The 25,667-nt window shown below is 41.3% G+C and overlaps 1 protein-coding gene across 1 annotated transcript; it reads left to right on the top strand.

Moving 5' to 3' along the window:
• The first annotated feature begins 287 nt into the window (after positions 1-287).
• On the top strand, positions 288-25,042 carry tlcd4b (TLC domain containing 4b). The gene is made up of 7 exons (XM_087809026.1): positions 288-593; positions 7,213-7,365; positions 17,145-17,234; positions 22,829-22,887; positions 23,475-23,569; positions 24,031-24,104; positions 24,448-25,042. Exons 2-7 carry the CDS (start codon positions 7,220-7,222, stop codon positions 24,809-24,811), a joined length of 828 nt encoding a protein of 275 aa, XP_087665152.1. The 5' UTR covers positions 288-593; positions 7,213-7,219; the 3' UTR covers positions 24,812-25,042.
• The last annotated feature ends 625 nt before the right edge of the window (positions 25,043-25,667 follow it).

Raw genomic sequence — 25,667 nt, 5'->3', positions numbered from 1 at the left:
AAACCCTCCGACTGCTGCCCCCTTGATCTGACCTCGATATGCAAAAAATAATAATGATTCACTCTGGCTCGGGAACATCTTGTAACTGCAGTTTTTTCAAGTCAATATCCAGGTGTGAAATAAGAAAGTCACGCTTTTTTTTTTATTATTTAAATTTTTTCTTCCTGTGGGCGTGGCCGCCGGAAGAAAGGGGGCGTTCCCCGCCGGGGTTGAAAGGAAGGCGTGACGTCATCGGTCGGTACAAACCTGTCAAAATAAAACGAGGCTAAAAAACTTTTCACCGCGAACGTGTCCGTGTCACGACGCTCGTGGACGAGCACACACACACACACACACACACACACACACACACACCAACACACACCCCTCGCGAGCGGCGGTTATGGTCGTCCGCGCGTGTCCCTCGTCTGTCCCCGGGCTCGCGCCAGCGGGCTGGAGCACTTTAGCCGACGTGCTAGCAGCTGAAGCTAACTTGTAAGAAAGTGGAGGAGGCGAAGAAGAAGAAGAAGAAGAAGAAGGAGACGTAGAAGAAGAAGAAACGGGGGGAGCTCGCCCGCCCACGCACGCACACATCCCTATGCGACGGATAGCAGGTAAAAAAAACACCTCGAGTTTTCCTCCTGCGGCGTTTTTTTTAGCGCGTTTTCACCGGCGATGTTCCCTCGTTTATTACCGGTAACGCAGCGAGTGTTTCTGGGGCTCAGCAGCAGCAGCAGCAGCAGCTCCTCGACAACAACTTCTTCACGTTCGCGGCTCGATCTTTTGTTTTAACGCCCAGATACGATCTACTCCGTGTACCCCCCCCTTTCTCCTCCTTTCTCCTCCTTTCTCCTCCTTTTCTTCTCGTGCTCCTCCTGCACACACACCGTGTCTTTTGTTGCTCGTTCATCTGCATTCATTGGAGGAGCTTCAGCCGCAGCAGCATCAGAACCACCAGAACCATCGCTGTTGCAATGCGGGCTCGGTTCGTGTTTCACTGGAGAGATTATTTACGTTCAGGTCGATGTGTCAGGGAGAAGGAGAGGGCGATGCTTTGCTGACAACAGCAGCGAGCGAGATGGTCCAGGACATCCCGGAGGTTAAACGTGGAAGAAGAAGAAGAAGCAGAAGAAGAAGAAGCCGCAGTGGAGAGGCTTCCTCTGGTGCCTCCTCCTCCTCCTCCTTTTCCTCCTCCTCTCCTTCTTCATCTTCCTCCCATGAGGCTTTGTAAACCAGGTGAAGAATTATGAATTATTCAGACGCAAGTCTGGCACCTTTTTTTTTAGGAAAATAGTGTGTACAATTCCATAGATAAATACATTTAAATGAAACCAATATAAGCAGACAGGTCTTTTGAAGAACGAGTCCAGTCATGTAAGCATCATTTTTCTAGTGATAAATAATAAGAAAGTTATGTATAATTTCAAAAACCAGTGATTATAAACTTAAACCTTCAAGCGATGGCTCGCCCCAAACTTCACTCGTTTTCTACTCGTTTCTACTTCACTACCTACGCTAATAACATGGATTTAATTGATCTAAAACACAATATAATTGAGCTTTACATTACTCTACGTTTAAACGACTAGGAATTAACGGAAAATGTCGGTGTGTGAATCGATAAGATTTAAAAGTATGTGTGAATGGCTGAATTTCCCCTCGCGGGACTAATAAGGGTTTCTAAAAAAAAAAGAAAAAAAGACAACAACTTAAGACACTTTAATTCTTTCAGGCTTTTCCTTGATTCTCTTGAGACTCCTGTGTTTGTCTCGGTGTTGTCTTGACCTTTTAAGTATATATTTTAGTGGGTATTGTTTAAGCGCTTTGTGACCCTGGTCTGGAAAAGCACTATACAAATATTACTTACTTACATTTCACAGTTAAATGCATAACTTATATTATTTTAATAATATTTTCCAATTCATATTTTACTCACCTTAGATGTTTTTCCAGGGAGTTTTTGTCGAATGGAAACAACGTTGTCAAAGATTTGTGGAACTACTACTTGTATTGTTGTGTAGTGGTGATTCATTCAGGAAATACACACATACCTACTTGAAATGATGCCGAGACAAATAATCCGCCTTTTCTTCTTTGTCCGAGTAAGAATAAACCACATGATATTCATTAATACAAACATTTTTCTAAGAGCTTGTTGATCCCCCGGAGTGAAGCGGAGTTTTGCGATGGCGAGATATTGAAGAGGGTTGTTTTGATTCTTTTGCGAGATTCAAAAGTGGTTTTGTGGTCGACCGCAGTTGCACGGCAGCGTCTGTCGCTCACCGCCATATGTTACTTTCTTGTTTCCTGTGTTCTCTGAACCTTTTTACAAGAATAATCTGTTCCTTTTTTAGAGTCGGAGACAAAACATTTTTGTTCATTTTAATGTAGCGACTGGAGCTCAGTTGTCTTCGTCTTCATCTGCGTCCAAAAAAAGACACTAAAAAACATCAAAATACCTCCATAACTGCTCGTCTGTAACCTCCATCTTGTATTGAAGCATCGATACGAGGAATTGTTTTTCAAAACAATTCCACAAGTCTGTGTTTTAAGGTTTGATTTGAAAGTTAACAGCCTCTCAGTTCCTGTCTGGCGTCTCGCCTCATTGAAACAACTGTTAGCCTAGCATCGTCCGCTAAAAACAAGCTAAAAATACAGACTTGTTTAATTTATCTTTCCCAACAATTTCTAACGTCGAGGCTTTATTTCAAGATGGACGTTACAGACGAGCAGTTATGGAGGGATTTGGATGTTTTTAAGTGTCTGAAGACAACTGAGCTCCAGTCGCTACATTAAAATGAACAAACATGTTTTGTCTATAACTCTAAAAAGGAACAGATGACTGATTACTGAAAGTAGTTTGAATTTTGGGTGAACCATCACTGCATGTCCTTGTGATCAAGATGGACACAGTGTGTTGTGGTGTAAGAAAATATTGATACTTTTGTAACATCGCAATGTGTTTTTTTTAAGCACAGTGTTGTTTAACATTCAAATATATTCACTTTGTTTCTCTTACGAAATACAAATATCTTTATTTTCTAATTGAGTAACAAAACCTAATATATTGTCGTTCACAGTATCACAATATAATCGGATTGTTGCCCCAGTATCATGATGTGTATGGTAGTATCTTGGCAGTACACACCCCCTACACAGTAGATGTTTTTATTGCACATACATCTGTTTGGACCCGTACTCAGTTCCTCTTGTTTTGTTCTTTTTACGACGTCAAACGTGCCAAAACAAGTCGACTCGGGCAACATTGTCGTGTTCTTCTCCCTTGTGTTGTTGTTAAAGATGACCGGTTGTGTAGTTGTTTGATCAGATTCTAAATAAATACGAATATATATTTCTTTATTCGTCTCACACTATTGGTGTATTTACACATGTAGACTAAACTTCATTCCAATAACAGTCCGTTGTCCTGACTCGTATTGGTTTCATTTTAGATGCTTTCAAGTCACGTCTTGGTCCAAATTAAATTCCGCTTTCAAAAGAAAATGCTGCAATTTTCTTTCAAGGCCGCCGGTGTGTTCCTCCCACTATTATCTGCTGTCGTCCTCGTGTCTCTTCAAGCCTTTGTTCGCCGCGGCGGCCAAGAATGCTAGCATGACGGTCGGCATTTTCACTGTAAAAATAGAACTTTAACGTCGGTACTGAAGTGTCATGTGGAGTTAGCAAGCATGCTAACTACTTCTGTTAGGGGGCCCTTCACATCCGACCACATTATTTTGAGTTCCCGTCCAGGTTCTTGCGCAACATCTGCAGGCGGTTTGTTGTCGTGTGTCGGGTCAGAGTCCAGACGAAAACAGCCGTGTTGCAACAGATGCTGCCGACGACCGAGTGGGAAGTTACAAACTGCACACGTTGCTCTGGAGGTTATTGACGTTCATGTATCTCACTCCAGTTGGGAAAGTGTTCAAGTGTTTTCTTTTGAGATTCCATCCATTCTCAATTTTTCTTTTGAAGGGAAAAAAAGTTTAAACTTGTTTCAACTCACCAATGATGATTAACACTTTGGTCTAATATTTGTTTATGCTGTATATTTGACTTTGCAAGTTATTATCTGTGAAATTATCTTTAGTTATCTTTTAAGTATCTTGTAGCCGATCCCAGATACCCGCCCTCGGACCACATGAACTGGTTCGGATAGTGGGAGGCAACTGGAGGGCCACAAAGGGCAATAAAGTAGGGATGTAAAAAAAAAATCAATACACCAATGTATATTGATTTCTCTTTCACGTTATTGTATTGTTTTTTAATGGGTGTTTTAAATCAGTTTTTATACTTATCATAGTATTTATAGCTTATATTGTATACAAGTGTATATAGATTAAAAATACTCTAAATACTAATATTTATTTCAACCATTTATCAATTAACATGCAATTAAAATCGCAGATCACGGCCATGTCTGAGGACAAGGGGATACAGTGACTAAAGCAGCTTTTAAAATCCTCATGCACTAAAATATCCCCTGAAATCGTACAGAAAATATGCAAGTGCGCTGAAATGTATGGAATCGCATTGTATGAGATCTATCATGAGATGAGTGTATTGCTGCGGCTTGTGAAGTTTTTGTCGGGTTCTTAAACAACTTCTTTACCAACTGACTTACCCGAAAAATAAGACCGTCTGGTAGCCTCTTTCTTTTCCATCCATTTATCCTTCGACATTCATTAGAGACTCAAAATGAACTCAAAGCTTTTAACCCATGTTTTATGAAAAGACAGTTCTTTAAGTACAGAGTTTATTTGTAGAAAAGAAATGTCTGAAATTTAGCTGAATAGTTGGACTTGGTATTGACAACTTTTACGCTTCTCTGCATAATTTATCGTCTATTAAAAGCAGGGAAGCAAAGAGCGTCACTTTATATCCCGACTATCTCCTGTATACTGATCTTTAATGTGGATTTAATAAGAACTAGTTGAGCTCCGTCGCACAAGCTTTTGAACAAACACTGTCATTCCTCAGCCCTCGATTAACAAGATAATCGTGAACAAATGTGAGAATTCTACTGAAGTTACTCCAGAAATAAAGTATTTATTACTCATAATTATGCAGCATATTTCAGTGTTGTGTTATTATTGCATGACTGTGCATGCAGATGGTTCAGATACAGTCTTCAATTATTCAAGTAGAGTGGCTTCTTAATGAATTATTCTATTGTCTAAATGAGTGCAGGCGGGGACAGAACAAGTACCAGTTCTCACCGAGGTACTCGTCCCGATGGTCCGTCTAAGAAGTTTATTTTCTGGATATTTGCTTTTGAATTGTAATATTCTTTTTAGGATTAAATCACTTGAAGGCACGTGGGAGTGTTGGCGGACCAGTGCGGTTTGGCAGGAGGCGTATGAGGTCCTTAGGCGTGACTCTGGTGGATGTAGAAATTGTGTTGCTTTATCAAAGAGTTAATATTTGTGTTTGACTGATAAGTGAGTTTAAACATTTTGTCACTGATGGTTGTGATCGGTGCGAGCAAACAACTTTGTCGGGCTTATCGCAGAACACTTGTACACAACTTTGTCATCTTGGTAACTTAACTTTTAACTGGATTTTTTTGTTGTTTTATCTCAAAACTGTAACCTGGAAACTATAAGCAAGGCTTTGGTCTTCATTCTTTCCCTTCTTGTCTCTGGTAAAATGAGCATATTTTTCAGACTGTTGGTCGCACCAGATTACAAGGTGTGTTAAGCGAATCAAAACAGTCGGCATTGTTCAGTTGTAACACAAAAAACACAGAACAAAACATGCACTTTTGAAGTTTATTCCGTCGGCATAAATCAGTCGATTCATTCTGGTGTCCGAGTTCAACAGTTTCGGCATCAATCGTGCCTGAATCCGTCTGTCGTTGTCCGAGTATCGTAGCCGCAATTTCGACGCTCCACCAAGCACTGGCTACGTAGCTTAGCAAATTATTACTCAAACATTTTTACAGATTTTTGAGAGCCGTGTACCACATAAAATTGGTAAACCAGAATTAATCCATAAAGCCTACAAGGTAATAATCTGTAAAATCTTTGAGAAAATTCAAGGATATTAAGTAGGCCTTAGAGTCCATAAAAACCACTATCAACAAGGTAGTGTCTGGTATCAAACTTTGGTTCTTTTGTTGCACTAATGGAAAAGCTTTGGTAATAGTGTTTAAGTATCCAAGGCTTGATGATGTTTCTGAAGAAATACTGATGAGTGACAAAGGAAGTGAACATCAGTTTGATTTCTCACTTGTTAGCAAGTGTTTTTTTTATTGCACTGGAAATGATGTGTAGATTGTTTTCCTGAAAGGAAACGGCTTGTTGGTGTTAATTGACCGAGGCTGGAAAAATTCAACTCTAGATTTGTACTGTGTGTAATTGTATCTGTTTGTTATTAAACTTGTTATTGGTATCGGAAAAAAAGTATGGTTCAAGAACCGGTATCAAAGATTTTCAGCGGTACCCAGCCTTAGAACAAGGGTTCCCATCTAGTTTGGAGTCTTTCTAGACCTCGACCCGGTTTAACCAACTTCCTGTGGGACGTCGTTGAGTATGTAAAGTGGTGGTTATGGACGCTCATAAAAGAACCATGGGTTACCCAGAGAGAAGGAATCAATGGTGAAACTGTTAACAAGATCTTAAAAAGTGCTCTGAAAATCACCTTGTGGAACCGGAAGTCAGACGAGAAGATCCACTTAAGATGATCCCCTAATGTTTCAATAGAAGGAAGAAAAAAAAAACGTGGATCTTGCAAAGACCCGTCCTGAGGAGGTGGGACTCATGGGCGTACAAACGCTCCGAGCAACGTTTCGACACGTTGCTAGACCAGGTTTCCGGTGTGCCCTCTGACCCGCATCTGTGCCAGGAAACCAGACAGAACGCCTCCGGGCTCAGGAGTTGCTCCATCTTCACAATCCTCTTTGCTTCCCTCACGTAGCGCTCGTTTCCCCCTAAAGCTTTGTCCCGACAAACGCTGTAATCCTGTCAGAAAGAAAGTCGACGTGACGAGGGCATTTCACCGTTAATCCCGGTTTTGCAAGAGTTGAAAAGTTCTTGTTGGTTTGTACTTCCTTCTTTTGAGAGGCTCCGTCGGGCTCGCAGCCGTCACTTCCATCGGACGCTCTGTCGCCACTTCACATCGCCGGCGTAGCCCTCCTCGCCCTGCCGTCGCCCCCTGCTGTCGCCCCGATCGACGGACGGCCGTCGACCCGAGCCGTGCACCTGTCTCACCTGGTGTGTGTTCTGTTGTGTTTAGGTGAGTGATGGAGACGAGAGAGTTGACGGTGGTCGCCGGCAGCTTCGTGGGTTTCCAGCTGTTCTTCTCCGTGGTCAGCCCGCGGATCTCCTCGGCGCTCTCGCTCGGCTATGGACAACTGCTGCCCACCAAGCAGACGGAGTGGAACTCCAGGTTCGTTGCCACGAGTTCTTAAAAACTCATTTTCATGTTGATGTGCTGACAAAACTGAGGTTGAAGGAAACTTATTTAATGGGAATTTAATCCTACCTGTTTAGGCTTGTGTTATCTATGTTATCTTTGTGGTATCCCTTGTGTTGTCTATGGGTCTAAATGACCCTGAAGGCCCAAAAACAAATGTATTTGTAAGTAATTAAGTAAGTTATTTTTATTTCTATAGCACCATATTATTATTATTTCTAGACCAGGGTCACAAAGCAGTTAAACAATCAAAACAATATTCAATAAAATATATACTTTAAAGGGCAAGATAAAAACTGATAACTCGGGGTCACGGTGACCCGAAGGCCCAAAAACAAATGTGTTTGTATTATCCCTTGTGTTATCTCGGGGTCAACGTGACCCAAAGGCCCGAAAACAAATGTGTATGTGGTATCCCTTGTGTTATCTCGGGGTCGAGGTGACCGAAAGGCCTGAAAACAAATGTGTATGTGGTATCCCTTGTGTTATCTCGGGGTCAAGGTGACCGAAAGGCCCGAAAACAAATGTGTATGTGGTATCCCTTGTGTTGTCTCGGGGTAAAAATGACCCGAAGGCCCAAAAACGAACGTATTTGTGGTGTCTGTTGTGTTATCTCGGGGTCAAGGTGAAAAAAAAAAATGACAACAAAAGGGATACCACAAACACGTGTTGTTTTTGGGCCTTTGGGTCACCTTGACCCTGAGGTAACACAGGGTCAAGGTGACACAAGGGTTAAGACAGTTTTCGCTTGCAGGGCAAATGCGTTTGATATTTACCAGAATGTCTAAAGATTTTGAAAACATTCTTCCACCTAAAATAACATCTTGAGACTGCAGAGTATGTTGTTTTGGTTTTTTTTGTATTCTATTTAAATATTAATTAAATATATAAAGCATAATATTTAAATTCTATTATTTTTTAAAATTGACTCCAAATCTCTGAGTTCCGACTGAGCTTCTCATCTCTAGGCTATTGACTCTCGTTAATATTTTTAGATGAGATTACTCGCCTAGTATTTGACTAGTTTAAGTGGTAAATTTTCTGTTTTTTGATGCGTTTAAATCCGAGTGGTTACGGTAAAAAGGAGACGATGGATAATCTCTCGGAGAGACTTCAGGGAATCCAGTGTCTCGAGTAAATCTTTCAGCAGCAGCAGAGGTTCGTTACCTCCTCACATGACGTGTGACTCCAGACAACACAACACCTACTTTTGACCGACGAAGAAACGCCGCCTTGTTTTCTCGAGGGAATGATGAGAATTTAAAGGGTTTAATTCCTACCGGGATGACACTCTGCTGCCTCGTGTGACACTCGCTTCTTCCTCTCAACACGTGGGAAACACTCGGCGTTTGTCGAGACTGATCTAATTTGAAGTGAAACTGGAATTGGATTTATTGATCCCTTAGTCGGTCTTTGGTGGTTTATCAGTGTCACTGGAATATTGAATGGTTGAATTTAACGTTTAAAATATGGGAATTAAAAGAATAATAATAATTAAATTAATTATTTGTTTATTAAGCATTTCTTTTAATCATTTTATCCAATAATGTGTATATAGAAAGGTTGAATTTCTTTGAAATAATTAAATTGTATTTTGTTTTATTGAAAGGTTTAATGTGTTTTATTGAATAATGTAAATTAATAAAATGTATATTTGAATAAATTAAAATTAAATCAATTTAATAATCCGGATTGAATCTGACTACGGATAAAAAAAATATGGAATTAAGAACATTTACTACTGAATTTTTAGAATTATGATATCAAAATTAAATACAATTTTACTTGTATTTTTTTTTTTTTTTTTTAAATAACTCTATATACGAATTATTCAATTGGACTTTAATAAAAACAAATTCTTAGTTTCAATATCGGCCCTTTAAAGTATATACTTTATTGAGTATTGTTTTGATTGTTTAAGCGCTTTGTGACCCTGGTCTGGAAAAGTGCTATATAAATAAAAATTACTTACTATTGAATCCAATGCATGAAAAATGGTTCTATTCTTTAAAAAAAACAGAAACAAAATTCAGTAAAAAAATCTAAAAATGTTAATTTGACCATTAAATATAAAAAATGTTGTGTTTTAACAACAGAAATATTCACTATAACTATTTCATATTTAATCAATATTTTGACATCAGACGCTCACGCAGCCGACCGAGGAGGAAGTATTTTAGACAAACGCCGCCTCGACGGCTTCATTACACGCGAGTGACCTATTCCTCACTCCGCGCACGTCACATGACATTAGCGTGTCGCTAACCCACTCCGTCATGTGTCATCTCCACCAGCAGGTCGTGCAGGTAGGACGAGGCTCAAGTGAGGCGTGGGAGCAATAATGGCGAGTGATGTGAAACTGGCCAAACGAGAGCAGGCGAAGGCATTTACAATAAACCGACATTTAACCGCATCTAGTGTTTCAGAGGCGAGGGTTTCTCTTAACAAAACCTCAATTATTCAGCAGTTATTTAAAAAGAAATGGACTTTTATTGAATATTTTAGTCAAATTTTTCGCTCTTGTTTGATGGTTTCATGAATTACGTCTCTTGTTTTGATCTCGTTGAGTTTGAAGGATGATCCTGACATGGTTCCACGTGTCGTGTTGCGTATGTGTGACCCGGGAGCAGCACCTGGTCGCCGTTGAACCAGTAAACACTGTTTATTTTGGCGACGCTGCAGAGTTAGAGGTTGAGCGCCGACGTGGCCTCGGGACAACAACACCAGGCGCTCGCACACCAGGACGCGAGGGAAGCGGCGAGCGGAACGCGGCTTCGGGTTTCAAACGGAAACTTTTTTTTGCGGGGTCTGTGGTTCAAGAGGGCAGCGACGTCTCGCTGAGGATCTATCTTTGGATCACTCGAAGGGATCAACTTGAAACCTACTGTACCAGCTGAATTACAAGCAGCTATTCTAGCTCTTCTGTTATGTTAGCATGTTGCTAAATGTTTAACACAACAGCTGCTATTGAGAGTGATAAATCAGTTATTTTATGGTTCTGATATTTTATCAGCTCTTTTTAGTTTATATTGTAGCCAAAAGCTAATCTGTTGGTTTGAAATTTGATAGTAAAGCTCGCGCATAAGATCATATCTGTCTTCTGCGTGTTAGCTAGCTAGCTATGTTGAGCGACTTTCTGCTAATAAATTGAATAAACCTTTTAAAAACTCCCGAATTCAGAGCAGGTGCTGAAAGAAATGTACATTATACATGTATTTTGTAGCCAAAAGCTAATCTGTTGGTTTGAAATTTGATAGTAAAGCTCGCGCATAAGATCATATCTGTCTTCTGCGTGTTAGCTAGCTAGCTATGTTGAGCGACTTTCTGCTAATAAATTGAATAAACCTTTTAAAAACTCCCAAATTCAAAGGCAGGTGCTGAAAGAAATGTACATTATACATGTATATTGTAGCCAAAAGCTAATCTGTTGGTTTGAAATTTGATAGTAAAGCTCGCGCATGAGATCATATCTGTCTTCTGCGTGTTAGCTAGCTAGCTATGTTGAGCGACTTTCTGCTAATAAATTGAATAAACCTTTTAAAAACTCCCGAATTCAGAGCAGGTGCTGAAAGAAATGTACATTATACATGTATTTTGTAGCCAAAAGCTAATCTGTTGGTTTGAAATTTGATAGTAAAGCTCGCGCATAAGATCATATCTGTCTTCTGCGTGTTAGCTAGCTAGCTATGTTGAGCGACTTTCTGCTAATAAATTGAATAAACCTTTTTAAAACTCCCGAATTCAGAGCAGGTGCTGAAAGAAATGTACATTATACATGTATTTTGTAGCCAAAAGCTAATCTGTTGGTTTGAAATTTGATAGTAAAGCTCGCGCATAAGATCATATCCGTCTTCTGCGCGTTAGCTAGCTAGCTATGTTGAACGACTTTCTGCTAATAAATTGAATAAACCTTTTAAAAACTCCCGAATTCAAAGGCAGGTGCTGAAAGAAATGTACATTATACATATATATTGTAGCCAAAAGCTAATCTGTTGGTTTGAAATTTGATAGTAAAGCTCGCGCATAAGATCATATCTGTCTTCTGCGTGTTAGCTAGCTAGCTATGTTGAACGACTTTCTGCTAATAAATTGAATAAACCTTTTAAAAACTCCCGAATTCAAAGGCAGGTGCTGAAAGAAATGTACATTATACATGTATATTGTAGCCAAAAGCTAATCTGTTGGTCTGAAATTTGATAGAAAACCTTGCGTGTAAAAGCATAGCTGCTGCGCTAATACCTAGCTTCTGTATGTTAGTATTCTAGCTTTGTTGGAAGATTGAGTTAGTTTAGGGATTAGCTCGCAATTTATGAGCAGAAATGATTATTTTGAAACTGAGTCAACTTGTTAATTACGATCATAATAAAACCGATAATGTGATGTACTGGTCTGAAATCAGATAGAAAAGTTTGCATATAAGAATAAGTTGCTGTGCTTATTAAGCTTCTGTATGATAAGGTAAGGTAAGGTAAAACTTTATTGATCCCTCAGGAGGTCTCCTTTGGGAAATTGTTTTTTCCAATAGCCACAGAAAATACAGCAATTTTTCATAAAATAAGAACAAGAACAAGAACATAAAGAGAAAGAACAAGATGACACAATTTAAGTCTAAATATAAAGAACATAGATCAAAGAAAAACAACAAAGGATACAAAGACTAACATAGAACGTAACGTAAGTAAGTAAGTAATATTTATTTATATAGCGCTTTTCGAGACCAGGGTCACAAAGCGCTTAAACAATCAAAACAATACTCAAAAAAGTACATACTTTAAAGATCAAGATAATACTGAGAACAACACAGGAGTTCGAGAAATTCAAGGAAAAGCCTGAACAAATAGAAACGTCTTAAGATGTTTCTTAAAGGAGTCAGTAGATCCATCAAGCGCAAAGAGAAAGGAAGATCGTTCCAAAGCTTAGGAGCAACAGCCTGAAAAGATTTCTCTCCTCTGGTCCTGAACCGTGTGCGAGGAACCATCAGTAGATTCTGATCCACGGACCTCAGAGCCCGAGCTGGGGTGTAAGGCTGGATCAGATCAGTGATGGAAGGTCTGACCATGAATAGATCTGAAAGTACGAACCAGAATTTTAAAGTTGATCCTGAAAGAAACTGGAAGCCAGTGAAGAGTTTTAAGGACTGGAGAAATGTGAGTTCTTCTACTTGAGCGGCTCAGAATTCTCGCTGCAGAGTTCTGAATCAACTGCAGGCGAGACAGATCCTTCTTGTTTAGACATGAAAACAAACTGTTGCAATAGTCCAGACGAGAAGAAACAAACGCATGGATTACAAGCTCCAGATCATGTTCCGACAACATTTTCCTAAGTTTAGAGATTTTTCTCAGTTGAAGGAAACAGTTTCTGGTCAGTTTTCTGCAGTGTTGAACAAGAGACATGTCTTTATCAAATACAACACCCAGGTTTCTCAGGCTCAGTTTGACAGACTGACCTAAGTCATCCAAGTACTGACTCAACCCTGGAATCTTATCATCAGGAGCAATCACCAGTGTTTCAGTTTTGTCCACATTTAGCTGTAAAGTGTTTTCACTCATTGTTTGATTTCTAGCAAACAATTGACTAAGCTGTTCAGCCTCTGGGGCTCAGTTGGATCAAAAGAGCAGTAGAGCTGGATGTCATCAGCAAAAATGTGATAAGAAACATCTGGAAATCTCTGAATGACTTTACCGAGGGGAATCAAGTACAGCAAAAACAATAAAGGACCCAGAACAGAACCTTGAGGGACTCCACACAACAGATCTGCCGCTTCAGACCTCATTTGATTGGCAGATACACTAAAACTGCGCCCAGAAAGGTAAGATGAGAACCATTCTAACACAGACCCAGACAGTCCCACTTCATCCCTCAGTCTTCTCAGCAGGATCTGGTGATCAACTGTGTCAAAGGCTGACGACAGATCCAAGAGAACCAGAACAGTGGATTTACCCGAGTCAGCCGACATCATGATGTCACTGGACACTTTCAATAAAGCTGTCTCTGTAGAGTGATGTTTACGGAAGCCAGACTTAAACTTCTCATGGATGTCGCTCTGATCCAGGAACAAAGACAGTTGCTCAGACACCACCTTCTCCAAGATCTTGGACAAGAAAGGGAGCTTAGAAATAGGCCTGAAATTACTGAGGTCAGTTGGGTCTAAGCCTGGTTTTTTGAGCAGAGGCTCCACAATGGCATGTTTAAATGCATTGGGAAAAACCCCTGTGGAAAGGGAGAGGTTCACCATATTGGTAACCCAGGGGCCAATTACATCAAATACTTTGATAAAAAGCCAACAAGGAAGGACGTCATCTGAGCAAGAGGAGGGTTTTATCTTGTTCACTAAACGTCATGATACTTTCACTCCACTCCTGCCCCCGAACTCAGAATTGTACAATTTAATAGCCAGAGGAATGAATGAATCTTTGAGTCTATTAGTGTTGCATCATGGGAGGAGCATTCGTGCTGCATGTGCTTCTCTGCTCACTGATGCTGAGAGGATGACTGTCATCATCCATGATGGACAGTAGTTTGTTCAATGATCTCCTCTCAGCAACTGTCACCAGTGAGTCCAGCTTCATGCCAGCCTTCCTGATCAGTCTGTTAATATAATATAATATGTTAGCATGCTATCTATGTTGGAGAATTGCATTAGCTTACATTTTGTATGCAGAAAAGATTTTTATTTATCTTTTAAACTGAGTAGTCTTTTAAAAAAAAAAACGCCCAGACTTGGAGCAAGTGCTGATTATGGTCTGAAATTTTAATGAAAATCTTTGCGTATAAGAACATGGCTGCTGTGCTAATATCTAGATTCTGTTCGTTAGCATGCTAGCTATGTTGGAAGATTGTATTAGCTAAGACATTAGCTCACAATTATGAGCACAAGTTGTCATTTTGAAATTGAATTAACTTTATCAAAAAAGGTATTTATGTTTTTTATATACATATAATGTAGCATATACATATAAAGTCGATGTTTTGATCTGGAGTTTGATAGAAACGCATTTAAGGTCATCGCTTCTGTGGTAATATCAAGCTTCTGTATGTTAGCATGCATGTTAGCTTAGACTGTAGCTCACAATTCATGTCCTGAATTATCATTTTAAAACTTAGTAAACATCTTAAAGATGCTCAGAATCAGACCAAAATACTTGTTTTATTAAAAATTTAATGATTTAAGTTGTTTTTCTTCACCTTTATCTGAAACAACATGTTGTGCAACAGGACTAGATTCGTGTTATTGGCCAAGATTAGAAGAACTTTTACTGATAAGTTCGTCCGAGGTCGCAGGTCGGATCCGAACGAGTCAAAGGGCATTTACTAATGGTTCTCTTCAGACCGTCCTGCTGTTGCGTAACCGTCAACTCCTCATTGTGCTGTTTACGTAACCAGCGCTGAAGTGCGAGGAGGGAGAAGGAATTCCTGAAGAAAAGGCCACGACAATATTCCCCGTCGTCGTGACGACGCTCCCTCTGTCTTTACCGTCATTTGAGAGTCGATCCTGCGCCGACTTAAGACTTCGACGACTGCACTGAGCGGATAAGAACCCGACTGTTGCTCCGTCGGTTCTGGACGCTCGGGCCCGGCAGCGGTCCTTCTGCACGGGCCGCCGACTCGCAACGGCTGCGCGGTCACAATGGAGGACGAGTGGTTCTGGTGGAGCGGCGATAAGAGCCCCTGCAGCCCACGAGGGTCTCTTCAGTGGCCTAGATAGCCTCTTCAAATCCCAGGGGCAGGAGTTGAACCAGGGTTTATTAAAAAATAGTTTCACTCAGGTGCTCGCAGCTAGATAGGAGTTCTCGGCTCAGATTTAACCGAAAACTCGTCTTTATCTGAAGTGTACGTGCTCCACATAAATTAGTTTTTCACGTTTTGTTTTTTTCTATGTGCCTTGAATTACAGAATTGATTCATATTTAATTTGTTTCTCATATCAGAGACATTTTCCCGTATTAGTTAGAAATCTGACAATATACGTATACAGTGTACAGTGGCAACGATTCAATATATAGTGATATTGTAGTAACAAGTATGTATGTGTAGTATTGTCCAGTACTTGACTCTGGTGTTGTCGTATTTACAGACCACATGACTCTTGACGAAGTCGTAACTGCTATCATTTGTTTTCAAACCAAAATATGTCCAAACTTCAGCTTTAAAAGATGCCGGAGTCGACTGTATCCTCTTGTCCTCAGTCATCGCCGAGATTTAATTGTTCCTTTAGATGCGGAGGATGTAAATAGTAGTGCCATCTAGTGGCCGGAAGCTTAATTGTAACAAAAAAAGGAACAACTGTTCAATGTTAATTTTAATTAAAATAATCGAAATGATTGTGTTTTAAACACTTCATTGAAAAAAACGTCAAGAACGATGATAATGATGTGATTTGAATATCAATAGAGTATCGTGATTTGTGATATATCACTGTATCAATATTTTTTACTACCTTTTGTAATGTGTGGAAGTTACATTGTAACACAACAATGAAAAAACACCCTGAATATTTGCAGAAATATATATGCATACATGTCTTTTTTTAATATTGATCATGAAACAAACTGCAACATTTAGGTTTGTCGATATTTTCTTGCATCGCTAGTATTGGTTATGTATCCTGAACCAGTACTGTGGTGTCAGCCTTTACTATATAGAAAATATTGTAGATTCTCCATCTGTAGCTGGACCTGCTGCCAGGTAGAACCAGAACCAGAGACGGACGACGAATCTTTGGTTGACTCATGTTACGAAGTGATCAGAATGAACTTTATAAAACTGTGTCCTCGATCTAAAACAAGTCCTGGTTTATAGACCAGAACACACAAGTGTCTGTAAACCAGAAAACTATCTTTTGGCCGATTAAAGCGCATGACTTTTTTAAAAACTCTGATTATTATGGGCTGTTATAGCTTAGGTCACATGGGTCGCCACGAACCACTGCTTACTTCACCTGAACCGGGGCCGAGGACACATGTCCTTAATGTTGCACCGGTGGTCCTGGGACGTCTGGTCCACCATCTGAAAGTTGTTTTATTTTGAACAAAAAGATGTTATTTTCTCTAAGGCTGTGACTTCAGTCAAGTTTACTCCTAAAAATAAACCCGGAAAATAGCGAAAATTCCTGAACCAAAAACTGTATGATTAATCTTAACGCGTGTCCGGGACTGAAGCCTCTCGGATCAGGAACACAACAGTAAATCGGATGTTTATTTGTGTCTTAACGGCTGTAAAAACTTTATAGATCCCACCTTAAGACCCAGCCGTAAATCAAGCGGCGTCTTCTCTTAATCTGCTGGTCTTGAGTCGTCGTGGGAAAGTGTGAGTCAGGTTGTCGTCACCAATGTTTTCGGAGGCGGGTTCGCTTCCCTTGTCTGCTTTGTTCAAACCTCACAAAGAGCGAAGACCGTGATGATTGACGGCCTACGCTCCAGCGCGGGCGACCGTCAAAATCCTAGGAATGCCGAGTAAGCGCCTCGAGCGCAATTTTCAAAACGCAGATTATCAGAATATCTGCTGAGTAATGCCGAGCGAGTCGAGACTAATGCCAGGCCTTGAGTGACGCGGCGGCTGGTTTTGGGATCTGCCGAGACCAGCGTGGTGTCTGAAGGATCCCGGCGTCGGGATAAGTGTAGTTAAATATGGACGAGTGGCACGAGTGGAAGTGTTCTCTCTCTCCCTCGTGGAAAAAACACCCGTCGCTCGGTGACACCATGATAAGACGAGTGTTCCTGAACAACCATCTTAACCGTCTCTGTTTTTCCGCAGGTTGGTGTCCACGGTGCACGCGCTCATCGTCGGGCTCTTCTGCTTGTACATCCTGTGGTTCGACGACGCCGTCAACGCAAACCCAGTCTGGTAAGACCCGCTCCCCAAGAATTCCAAACTCAACTCGTGGCCACTTAGAGGGAACGTCTCGGAGACGATAAGAAGCTTCGACGAGATCGACAAGCGCTCTGATGCCCGAAATAGAAGTTTGTGTCCCGGAAATGACTCGTAAAAACTCTAAAGCGCCGGGCCTGGGTACCACTTCCTGATTGGACTGTGTGAGATGCAACCTTCTGGACCTATCCAGGGTCACCCCTGATATTTAGGGGTCTCACGGGTACAGTGGTCCTTCGCCATAGCGCGGTTCACATTCTGCGCACTCGCTGTTTTAAGGATGTTCTGGGTTTTTACATGTAGTTCCTGAATATCAAGGCCAGGAAAGGTTACGTTTTGCAGAAAGTCTTCTTTGTTTTAAGCGTCTGTTATATTAGAAAGTTACTGTAGAAACAAGGATATATTCATAGTATTGCCAAGTACTTGACTCTGGTGTTGCAGTATTTACAGACCACATGACTCTTGACGAAGTCGTAACTGCTTTCATTTGTTTTCAAACCAAAATATGTCCAAACATCCGCTGCTGAAGTCACTGTATCCTCTTGTCCTCAGACATCTTGCGTAATTTCTTTAAGTGCGGAGGACGTAACGAGTGCTGCTATCTAGCGGCTGGAAGTTTAATTGCGACACAAAAATGAAAAAATGCCGTTAATATTTGCATTGTGGTTGTCACAAGAGCCAATACTTATACCAGTAGGACAAAAAATACAACAATACCAGACTGTATCCACTCATCCTCAGTCATCTGGCGGGATTTCATTGTTCCTTTAGCTGTTGTGGACCTAATGACTGCTGCCATCTAGTGGCTGGAAGTTTAATGGCAAATTAAAAATGAGCAATGTGCATATTTGCTAATTAATTGGAAATAATAAAATATTGTATAATAAACCATACAGAAATATGAAATAAAAAGACCAAAAAACTAAGTGCTATGCACCAATCACCGCACAGATCTTACTTACGGTGCCGACAAAACTGTGAACTCCCATGATGCCTCATTACACACTGCTCTATTTGGTGACGGCTAAGTTATTGCCATAATATTATAGATCTGTGTAAAAAAGTGATTGACTGGCTGGGCGGCAAAGTATCAACGGAGCCGCGTTACTGGGAGTGTTGTCAAGAGAGATGTCGGCTTATATGTCGAGATAAAAGTTAATTAAAACAAGTAAAAACTGCGTATCTCGTTGAATATGCGGGAGTTTCAAGAACGTGATACTGTTACGAGCAACGACTAGTTGTTGAACGTAAATACCTTTGAATGACAATTTCTCGTAGCGTTTTCCTTTCATATTGCGATATTTTTTGCCGCGAAGGCAAAAACCCGATCCGGTGACAGGACTCGCTTCACGCGGCGCCGGCGCGTCAGACATAAGAATCAGCGCAGCGAAGATCTGCTGACGCCTGACCTGTCATCGATCTCGCCGTCTGGACTTCCTTCCTACATGCGACAGAAGCCCGAGTCTGGATGAAGCAGGAGGAGGTTTTTAATCCGTAAGTCATGATACGTTTCTCCTCCATCAGAACCAACGAGTGAATCTCTGCAGAGATGATTCCTAACGTCGTTCTTGAACTTTAAACGTTCCTGCTCAGATTCTCCTCAGCACTAGAAACCCACCAACAAGGCTCCTTTCATAGCGAACAACAGCCTCCCCCCGCCCTCCCCCCGTCCTCCCCCTCGCCTCGTATGCCCTCCACCAGCAGGCTGTCGAATCAATGCACCTCCCTTCGCTCTTATTGTCTCTTTGTCGGGGGCCGGCATCGCTGATGGGGCGAAAATCGGGAGAAAAGTGAAAAGGGACCCAGGAGGAGAGGAAGGGGGGAGAACAGGGGTGAAAAGGATGGGGGACAAAAGAGGGGAGAGGAGGAGGAGGAGAGTCTCATCTTCCTCCTCCTCCTTCTCCTTCTTCTCAGATCCCAGCTCTCTCTCTCCCTCTTAAACCACTTTCACCGAATTAATTCCCGTCATCATCCAGAAGATCACGAGGGTTTTACTTCTCCGGGGGCCAATCGGAGCGGGGCCGCCGCTAAGAGCCGTCACACGGCGTCATTGTTCCGCCGGAGAAAATCCGCATTGTTGTCGCCGCCGCCGCCGCTCGGCGTCCGATCATAATTCATTCACTTGGACGGCCGCGAGACTCCGCCTCCTGCTGGACCTGTCAATTATTTACAGTCATGCGAGGGTCATGTGACCACGAGTGTGAAGCCGTTTTAGAATAAAGATGAAAGATTTAAGACGCGACGCTGCTGCCAAATTCAAGTTGTATAATGACTGTAACCAGAGGAGGTGGAAGAAAATATTTATGCACTTAAAAATGTTATTTAACGATGCCATTTACAATTAACATGCAAATTATGGTTGTCACGATGCCCACATTTCAGTAGTTGGTACAAATACCAGTACTTTTCTTTTCTTTTTTAAATACTTTTCGATACCTTGGTTAACAAAAGAAGCCTGTACTTTGAAGTAGAAAACTTTATTAAATAAATAAAACTTATACAACTGTTAAAAGACTTCAAGTATGATAACAAACTGTGTAACATATGTGCAAATAAAAATGAAAATCAACCAATATTATATATACAATCAGTGGCACACGTGTATATACTGCCCCTGTTGGTTCTGTCAAGAAACAAGGTACCAATACATTCTGGTATCGTTGTATTTCTTGCGTGCTGGTACCAAAGTATTTGTTCTTGTGAAAACCCTGATGCAAATATTAACTATATATTTTTTGTGTTGCAATTAAACTTACTGCCGCTAGATTGCAGCGGTCCGTACGCCCTCTGCTGGAAAAGAAATCTGGCGAGATGACTGAGGACGAGAGGATACAGTGACTCCAGCAGCTTTTAAAGCTGATGTTTGGACATATTTTGGTTTGAAAACAAATGAAAGCAGTTACGACTTCGTCAAGAGTCATGTGGTCTGTAAATACTACACCAGAGTCAAGTGCTCGATACTACTACTACTACACATATATACTTGTCACTACAGTATCATGATATCGTATCGTATTGACCCTGTATCGTGATGTGTATCGTGACAACAAATTCCTGCCGATAGTAGCCGGAGAGCTGAATCTTGGTCATTAGCCGCTAACGCTAGCATCTCTGTGGTTGGTCACCTTCACCTTCAGACACTATTGCTGTGTCTCAAATCGCATACTACTCTTAGTATGCTAGAAGTTAGTATGCATGAGTCTAGTGTACGTACTAACTAGTACGCAAATTCTCCGCAGATAGTATGTCTCAAATCAAACTCTGCTGCTACACACTAACCGGAAATCACATGACAGCTTCTTCTTCTACTTCTATTTAACGATGTTTCAACCAGCTGTTTGAACGCTATCGCCACCTGCTGGCAGCACGTATTGCAACTTTGGAAAAAGAAATAAAGAAAAAATATGAGAATCTAAATAATCGCGAGATATTTAAACTGGTATCAGCAGCGAAGACGTGTTTATCCTCCTACTGCTGCTGAAAATACACCTGTAAGTATATGAATATATATGCATTTATATATGACGTAACTTCCGTTTAAAACGTCACTAAGATGGCGGCTGTTTAGTGTGTTTAGTGTCCATCGAACCATGCTAGTTTTGTGGGAGTGTTAGTACGCCAATTTAGTGTGCATGGCGCACTAAATTTCGGATACTAAGAATTGAGACGCACTAACGCACTAAAAATACTAACTTTTAGTACGCTAGTATGTGATTTGAGACACAGCATATATATATATATATATATATATATATATATATATATATATACTTCCTGTTGTCATAGATATGTTGTCGTCATTGTTGTGTACTTGTTTCTCTTGTACAGAACGACGACAAAGTTTATTTTCTCGACCCTGCGCTCCATAATGGACTTGATATTTAATTTGCGAGACAAATCCTCGTTGTGTACATGGACGCCGGGATCAGCTGTTATTTAATTACCCGGAGCCGGCTCGCACTCCAAGAGATTACCCTGCAGCCCTTTGGACTCTTTATCTCGGCGTGTTATCGAGGCGTGTTTGCATCGGAGGTGGAGAACAGGAGGAGAGGTGATGGCAGCGATCTTCATCAGCTCCACAGATTAGTTTCCGAACAGGAGAAGCTTCCTGTGGTCGTGACCTTGCAGAGGACGCATGAGATGGTTCTTCGTGTCTGCAGGCGGTTTATTTCTGGTCCTCTTCTTCAGAGTCGACCTTGATCACTCAGTAGGAACTCACCTTCGGATGGGTTTAAAGTTTGATGTGTCGACGCTCGTGATGGTTGTTACACTTTCTGAAACACTCTTGATATCATCGCCACGACGACCCTTGAAGTGAAAGTGAACCGTCACTGACTCATCAGGGAATAGAGCCGAACCGCTTTAGGACAAATGTAATTTTAATCTATTAAACTAATACTCGTGTTGTATTACTAGGGATGGATATCGATTAAAACATTTCGATACTGATGCCTTCAATCCGATACTGGAACCAATACATTATCCATAGAACATATCTTGAGTTTGTTATATTTTCACTTCAAGCCGTTTTCTTTAATGAAAAATACTATTTCCAGTTAAAAACACCAGAATAATCGACACAGTATCAAGACCTTTAGATGAACCATGTTTCGATACTTTAACTTTAAAGTATTTCGGTCGGTGCCACAAAAGAAATACACAAGTCATTCGTAAGTAATACTCCTGCCCTGTAGTCCAGGTCTGTATATGTTGTATTATTACATTATTATTATGATGATGATGACATGATTGATACATACATTGATTAGAATAAAATGTCTTTATTTCACTTTTTAACTCGTAATAATTGTCATGGTTTAAAAACCTTAAGTAACACAGAACAACACACCTGGAATAGACAATATAACAAGTTATTGCAATTATCTCACACATTTAAGTTATTCAAAATTCACACAATATAGTGAAGAATTGTTGGATACACCAGTGGACTCATCTTAAATTAAATTAAAAAAAGATAAATATTTATTTTTTTTGTCACCAAAAGCACTTGTTTCTGGCGCCACCTACCGTAGAGTCCGTGTAAGCGTTTCTTTAAGAAATCTCAATTTAGATATGAATCAGATATGAATTAATAAACTGTATTGATCTCTCTGAAAGGTCTCCTTCAGGGAATTCTTTAATCCTTAATTGTTCATCCCTTTCAAGGAATGTCAATTAAAATGTTAAAATGTTGCTATCGTTACAAAACCATCTGGATCCACCCGTCGTTTGAAGGGTCTGTGGTGCGGAAGAAGCTCTTCTTGACTGTGTTAATAATGCAGGAGAGTGTCGGGGGGTCGTCTGGGGTTCACTCTGACCTTCTGCACTCACGGATGTGTCGATTCACGCCGCGGGTTCAATTACACTCACAGCTGCCGGTCGACGCCTGCGAGCGTCTCGTGTGTCGGCACCTGCACGCCATCTTGTCAGACCTTCACTTATCGTCCGTCACCTGGTGAGGCCGGCGCTTATCCACGGAGACGTTTACCGTCGCTGACCTCCCGTGACCTCCCGTGACCTCCTTCATTGTTAATGGTTAGTGTGTGACGTCCATCTGGTCTCTCCTGCAGGGGCGAGCCGGGCCTGGTCAAGCTGAACGTGGCCATAACATGCGGCTACCTGCTGTACGGTGAGTCCTGCTGGAGCCTCCGCCGCCACCAGGGGGCGGAAGAGTCTCCAGCTGAGTGTGGTTGTTATTGTTGTTGTTGTTGTTGTCGTCCAGTTCCTGTCGCACACGAGTCACAAACATTACATCATTTATGATCTAGTTTGTGTTACAAAAAATGTTAATTTACACTAAAATAAGAAGATATAAATTAAATAAATTACATATAAAGACTTGAAAAAGATGTTTTGCTTTTCCCCCTAAATACTTAATATTTAATCAGAAAATACACACGCACACAAAATCAAGGAAAAAATACAATATCAATAATAAAATGAAATAATATTTCAGTCCATAGTCCAACGTATTTATTATTAACTGTGTAATACCTATGAAATAATCTTAATATTTCGATAAGTTATAAAATGTTAAGAATATCAACTACTAAACAAACTGTTTTTCTAAATTTATAAAATAACAAAAAAATAGTGAATTAATTAATTTTTGATCATACATTACATTTAGTTTAAAATGTGATTATCCACATGTGTTCTGCTGTGAGGGCCGCAGTGGTCAGTACCCGTTCAAGCCTCTCTGTGTCTCTCCGACAGACCTGGTGCTGCTGGCCTGTAACTGGAGCACAATGGGAGACACGTTTTTCGTCTGTCACCACTTGGCGGCGCTCTACGCTTACGGTTACGTGCTGGTGAGTGTGAAGTGTCACTGAGTCGTCAGACTATTGACTGAATTGAACTGTTCAGATGTTGGAACTTTGATTCTTATGATTAAAATGTTTTGTTTTTTTAAGTATTTAATTATTATTCTAAATGTTTTAATTCATTAATTTATATATTTCTTTGTAATTTAATTGAATTACTTGACTGTTTTCCAAATTATTTACAGTTTTACACGTATAGTTTGATATTCGAATGCAAATATATATATATTTTTTTAAATTCTCAAGTCAATATTGTGTAATACATGGCCTTTTAATTTCAATATGAAAATATTGGTTTGACAGTATCACGTTTTTATCTTGAATTTAAAAGGGTGCATATTGAATTTATAAAATGTATTTTTGGAATATTAAACTGAGTGTAGTAATAAAAATAATATATATATTTTACATTTTTTTCTGAGTTTCTGACCTGTTTTGTTTCTGCTCAGACTCGTGGCGTTCTTCCGTACTTCGCCAACTTTCGTCTCATCTCGGAACTTTCCACGCCGTTTGTGAACCAGAGGTGAGACGGTCGACACCCGCGGTGTCAGAAAATGTGGATACACTTAAATTATACTGCAATAAAGGAACAATTAAATCCTGCGAAACATCGGAGCTGGGGACGAGAGGATACAGTGACTCCAGCAGCTTTTAAAGCTTATTTTGGTTTGAAAACAACTGAAAGCAGTTACGACTTTGTCAAGAGTCATGTGGTCTGTAAATACTGCAACACCAGAGTCAAGTACTCGACAATACTACACATATATACTTGTTACTACAGTCACTATATATCGATGTATTATTATACGTATCCTATCCTCGGATTGGAAGCACTGCTCTGGTCGTGACTCAGTTCCTGTCCTCAGGTGGTTCTTCGAGGCGCTGAAGTTCCCGCGCTCGCACCGCCTGGTGGTGATGAACGGCGTTGGCATGTCCATCGTCTTCTTCCTGGTGCGTATCGCCGTCATGCCGTCGTACTGGGCCAGCGTGTTCGCCACCTTCGGCACCGAGGACTTCGCTCGGCTGGGCCTGGGCGCCCAGGTGGCCTGGATCACCTCCTGCATCGCCCTGGACATCCTCAACACCATCTGGATGTACAAGATCACGCGCGGCTGCTACAAGGTCATCACGGGAGCCGGGGCCAGCAGGCGGAAGGAGGCGGCAGCGGTGGCGGCGGCGGCGTCATCGTCGCCGGACAAGAACAAGAATGTCAACAACCACACGGACTAGGGCGGGAACCGGGCGTCACTGGAACTGCTCCTTTTAGCACCAGCAGCCTCGGCGGTCCTTCTCGGACAGATGGAGCCCACGAGCACACCTCCCTCACCGCCCCCCCACCCGACCCCTCTCTGCCAAAGCCGGATCCTCTGAAGTGCCTGTGATCGACAGGAGAGCAATAATCCTGAGGACGGTTTTTCAGAAGGTTCACCTCGCTCCACAGGGAGGTCCCGTCACGCTCCGTCCACTCTGGAGGTCACTCTGCAGGGCTCCCGTCTGGACTACGGAAAGAAACACCATAATGCCTCTTCTACAGTCTCACCTGCTGTGGCCTCCGAAGAAAAAAAAAGAAAAACCCACCAGCCATGCACCTTAACCGTCACCAGGGGGCGCCCACGTGAGACCGGACTCATGGGTGGCTCGTCCCCCCGCCAGATGCCCCCCCCGATCCTCACGGGACGGATTACTCTGGTGGTTTTCAGCCCCACGACGGTTTCGAGTTCCTCGCGTTCCCACTTCATCGCCACTGTAGCCGGACCACAGCAGTCCGGAGTTCTAGTTCTACCTCCTACTTTCAGGATCGCCCTGTCTCCCTCTAGTGGAGAGGAGATGGAATTACATGAGTCTTCTCTGGAGAGTCTTGGGGTTTTTTTTCGCTGCGTCCACACGACTCTCGATGCAACTTTTGAAACTTGTTATTAAAAGAGCAGGCGACAAATGTTTCTCTCGGTATGACTTCATCGGAAAAATGTGGAAAAACAGATTTAACTTATTCGTCGCTCACGGTTCCTGGAAAGTCGACTATGAGCCAAAAATATTATTATTTTCCAACCATGTGACTGTTTAGTAATATTTGTATGGAAGTGAA

The sequence above is a fragment of the Callionymus lyra genome, chromosome 15, assembly GCF_982586985.1.
Source record: "Callionymus lyra chromosome 15, fCalLyr1.hap1.1, whole genome shotgun sequence".
Taxonomy (NCBI): domain Eukaryota; kingdom Metazoa; phylum Chordata; class Actinopteri; order Syngnathiformes; family Callionymidae; genus Callionymus; species Callionymus lyra.
The sequence above is the reverse complement of the archived record's forward strand: the minus strand, read 5'-3'. Positions and strand labels throughout refer to the sequence as shown.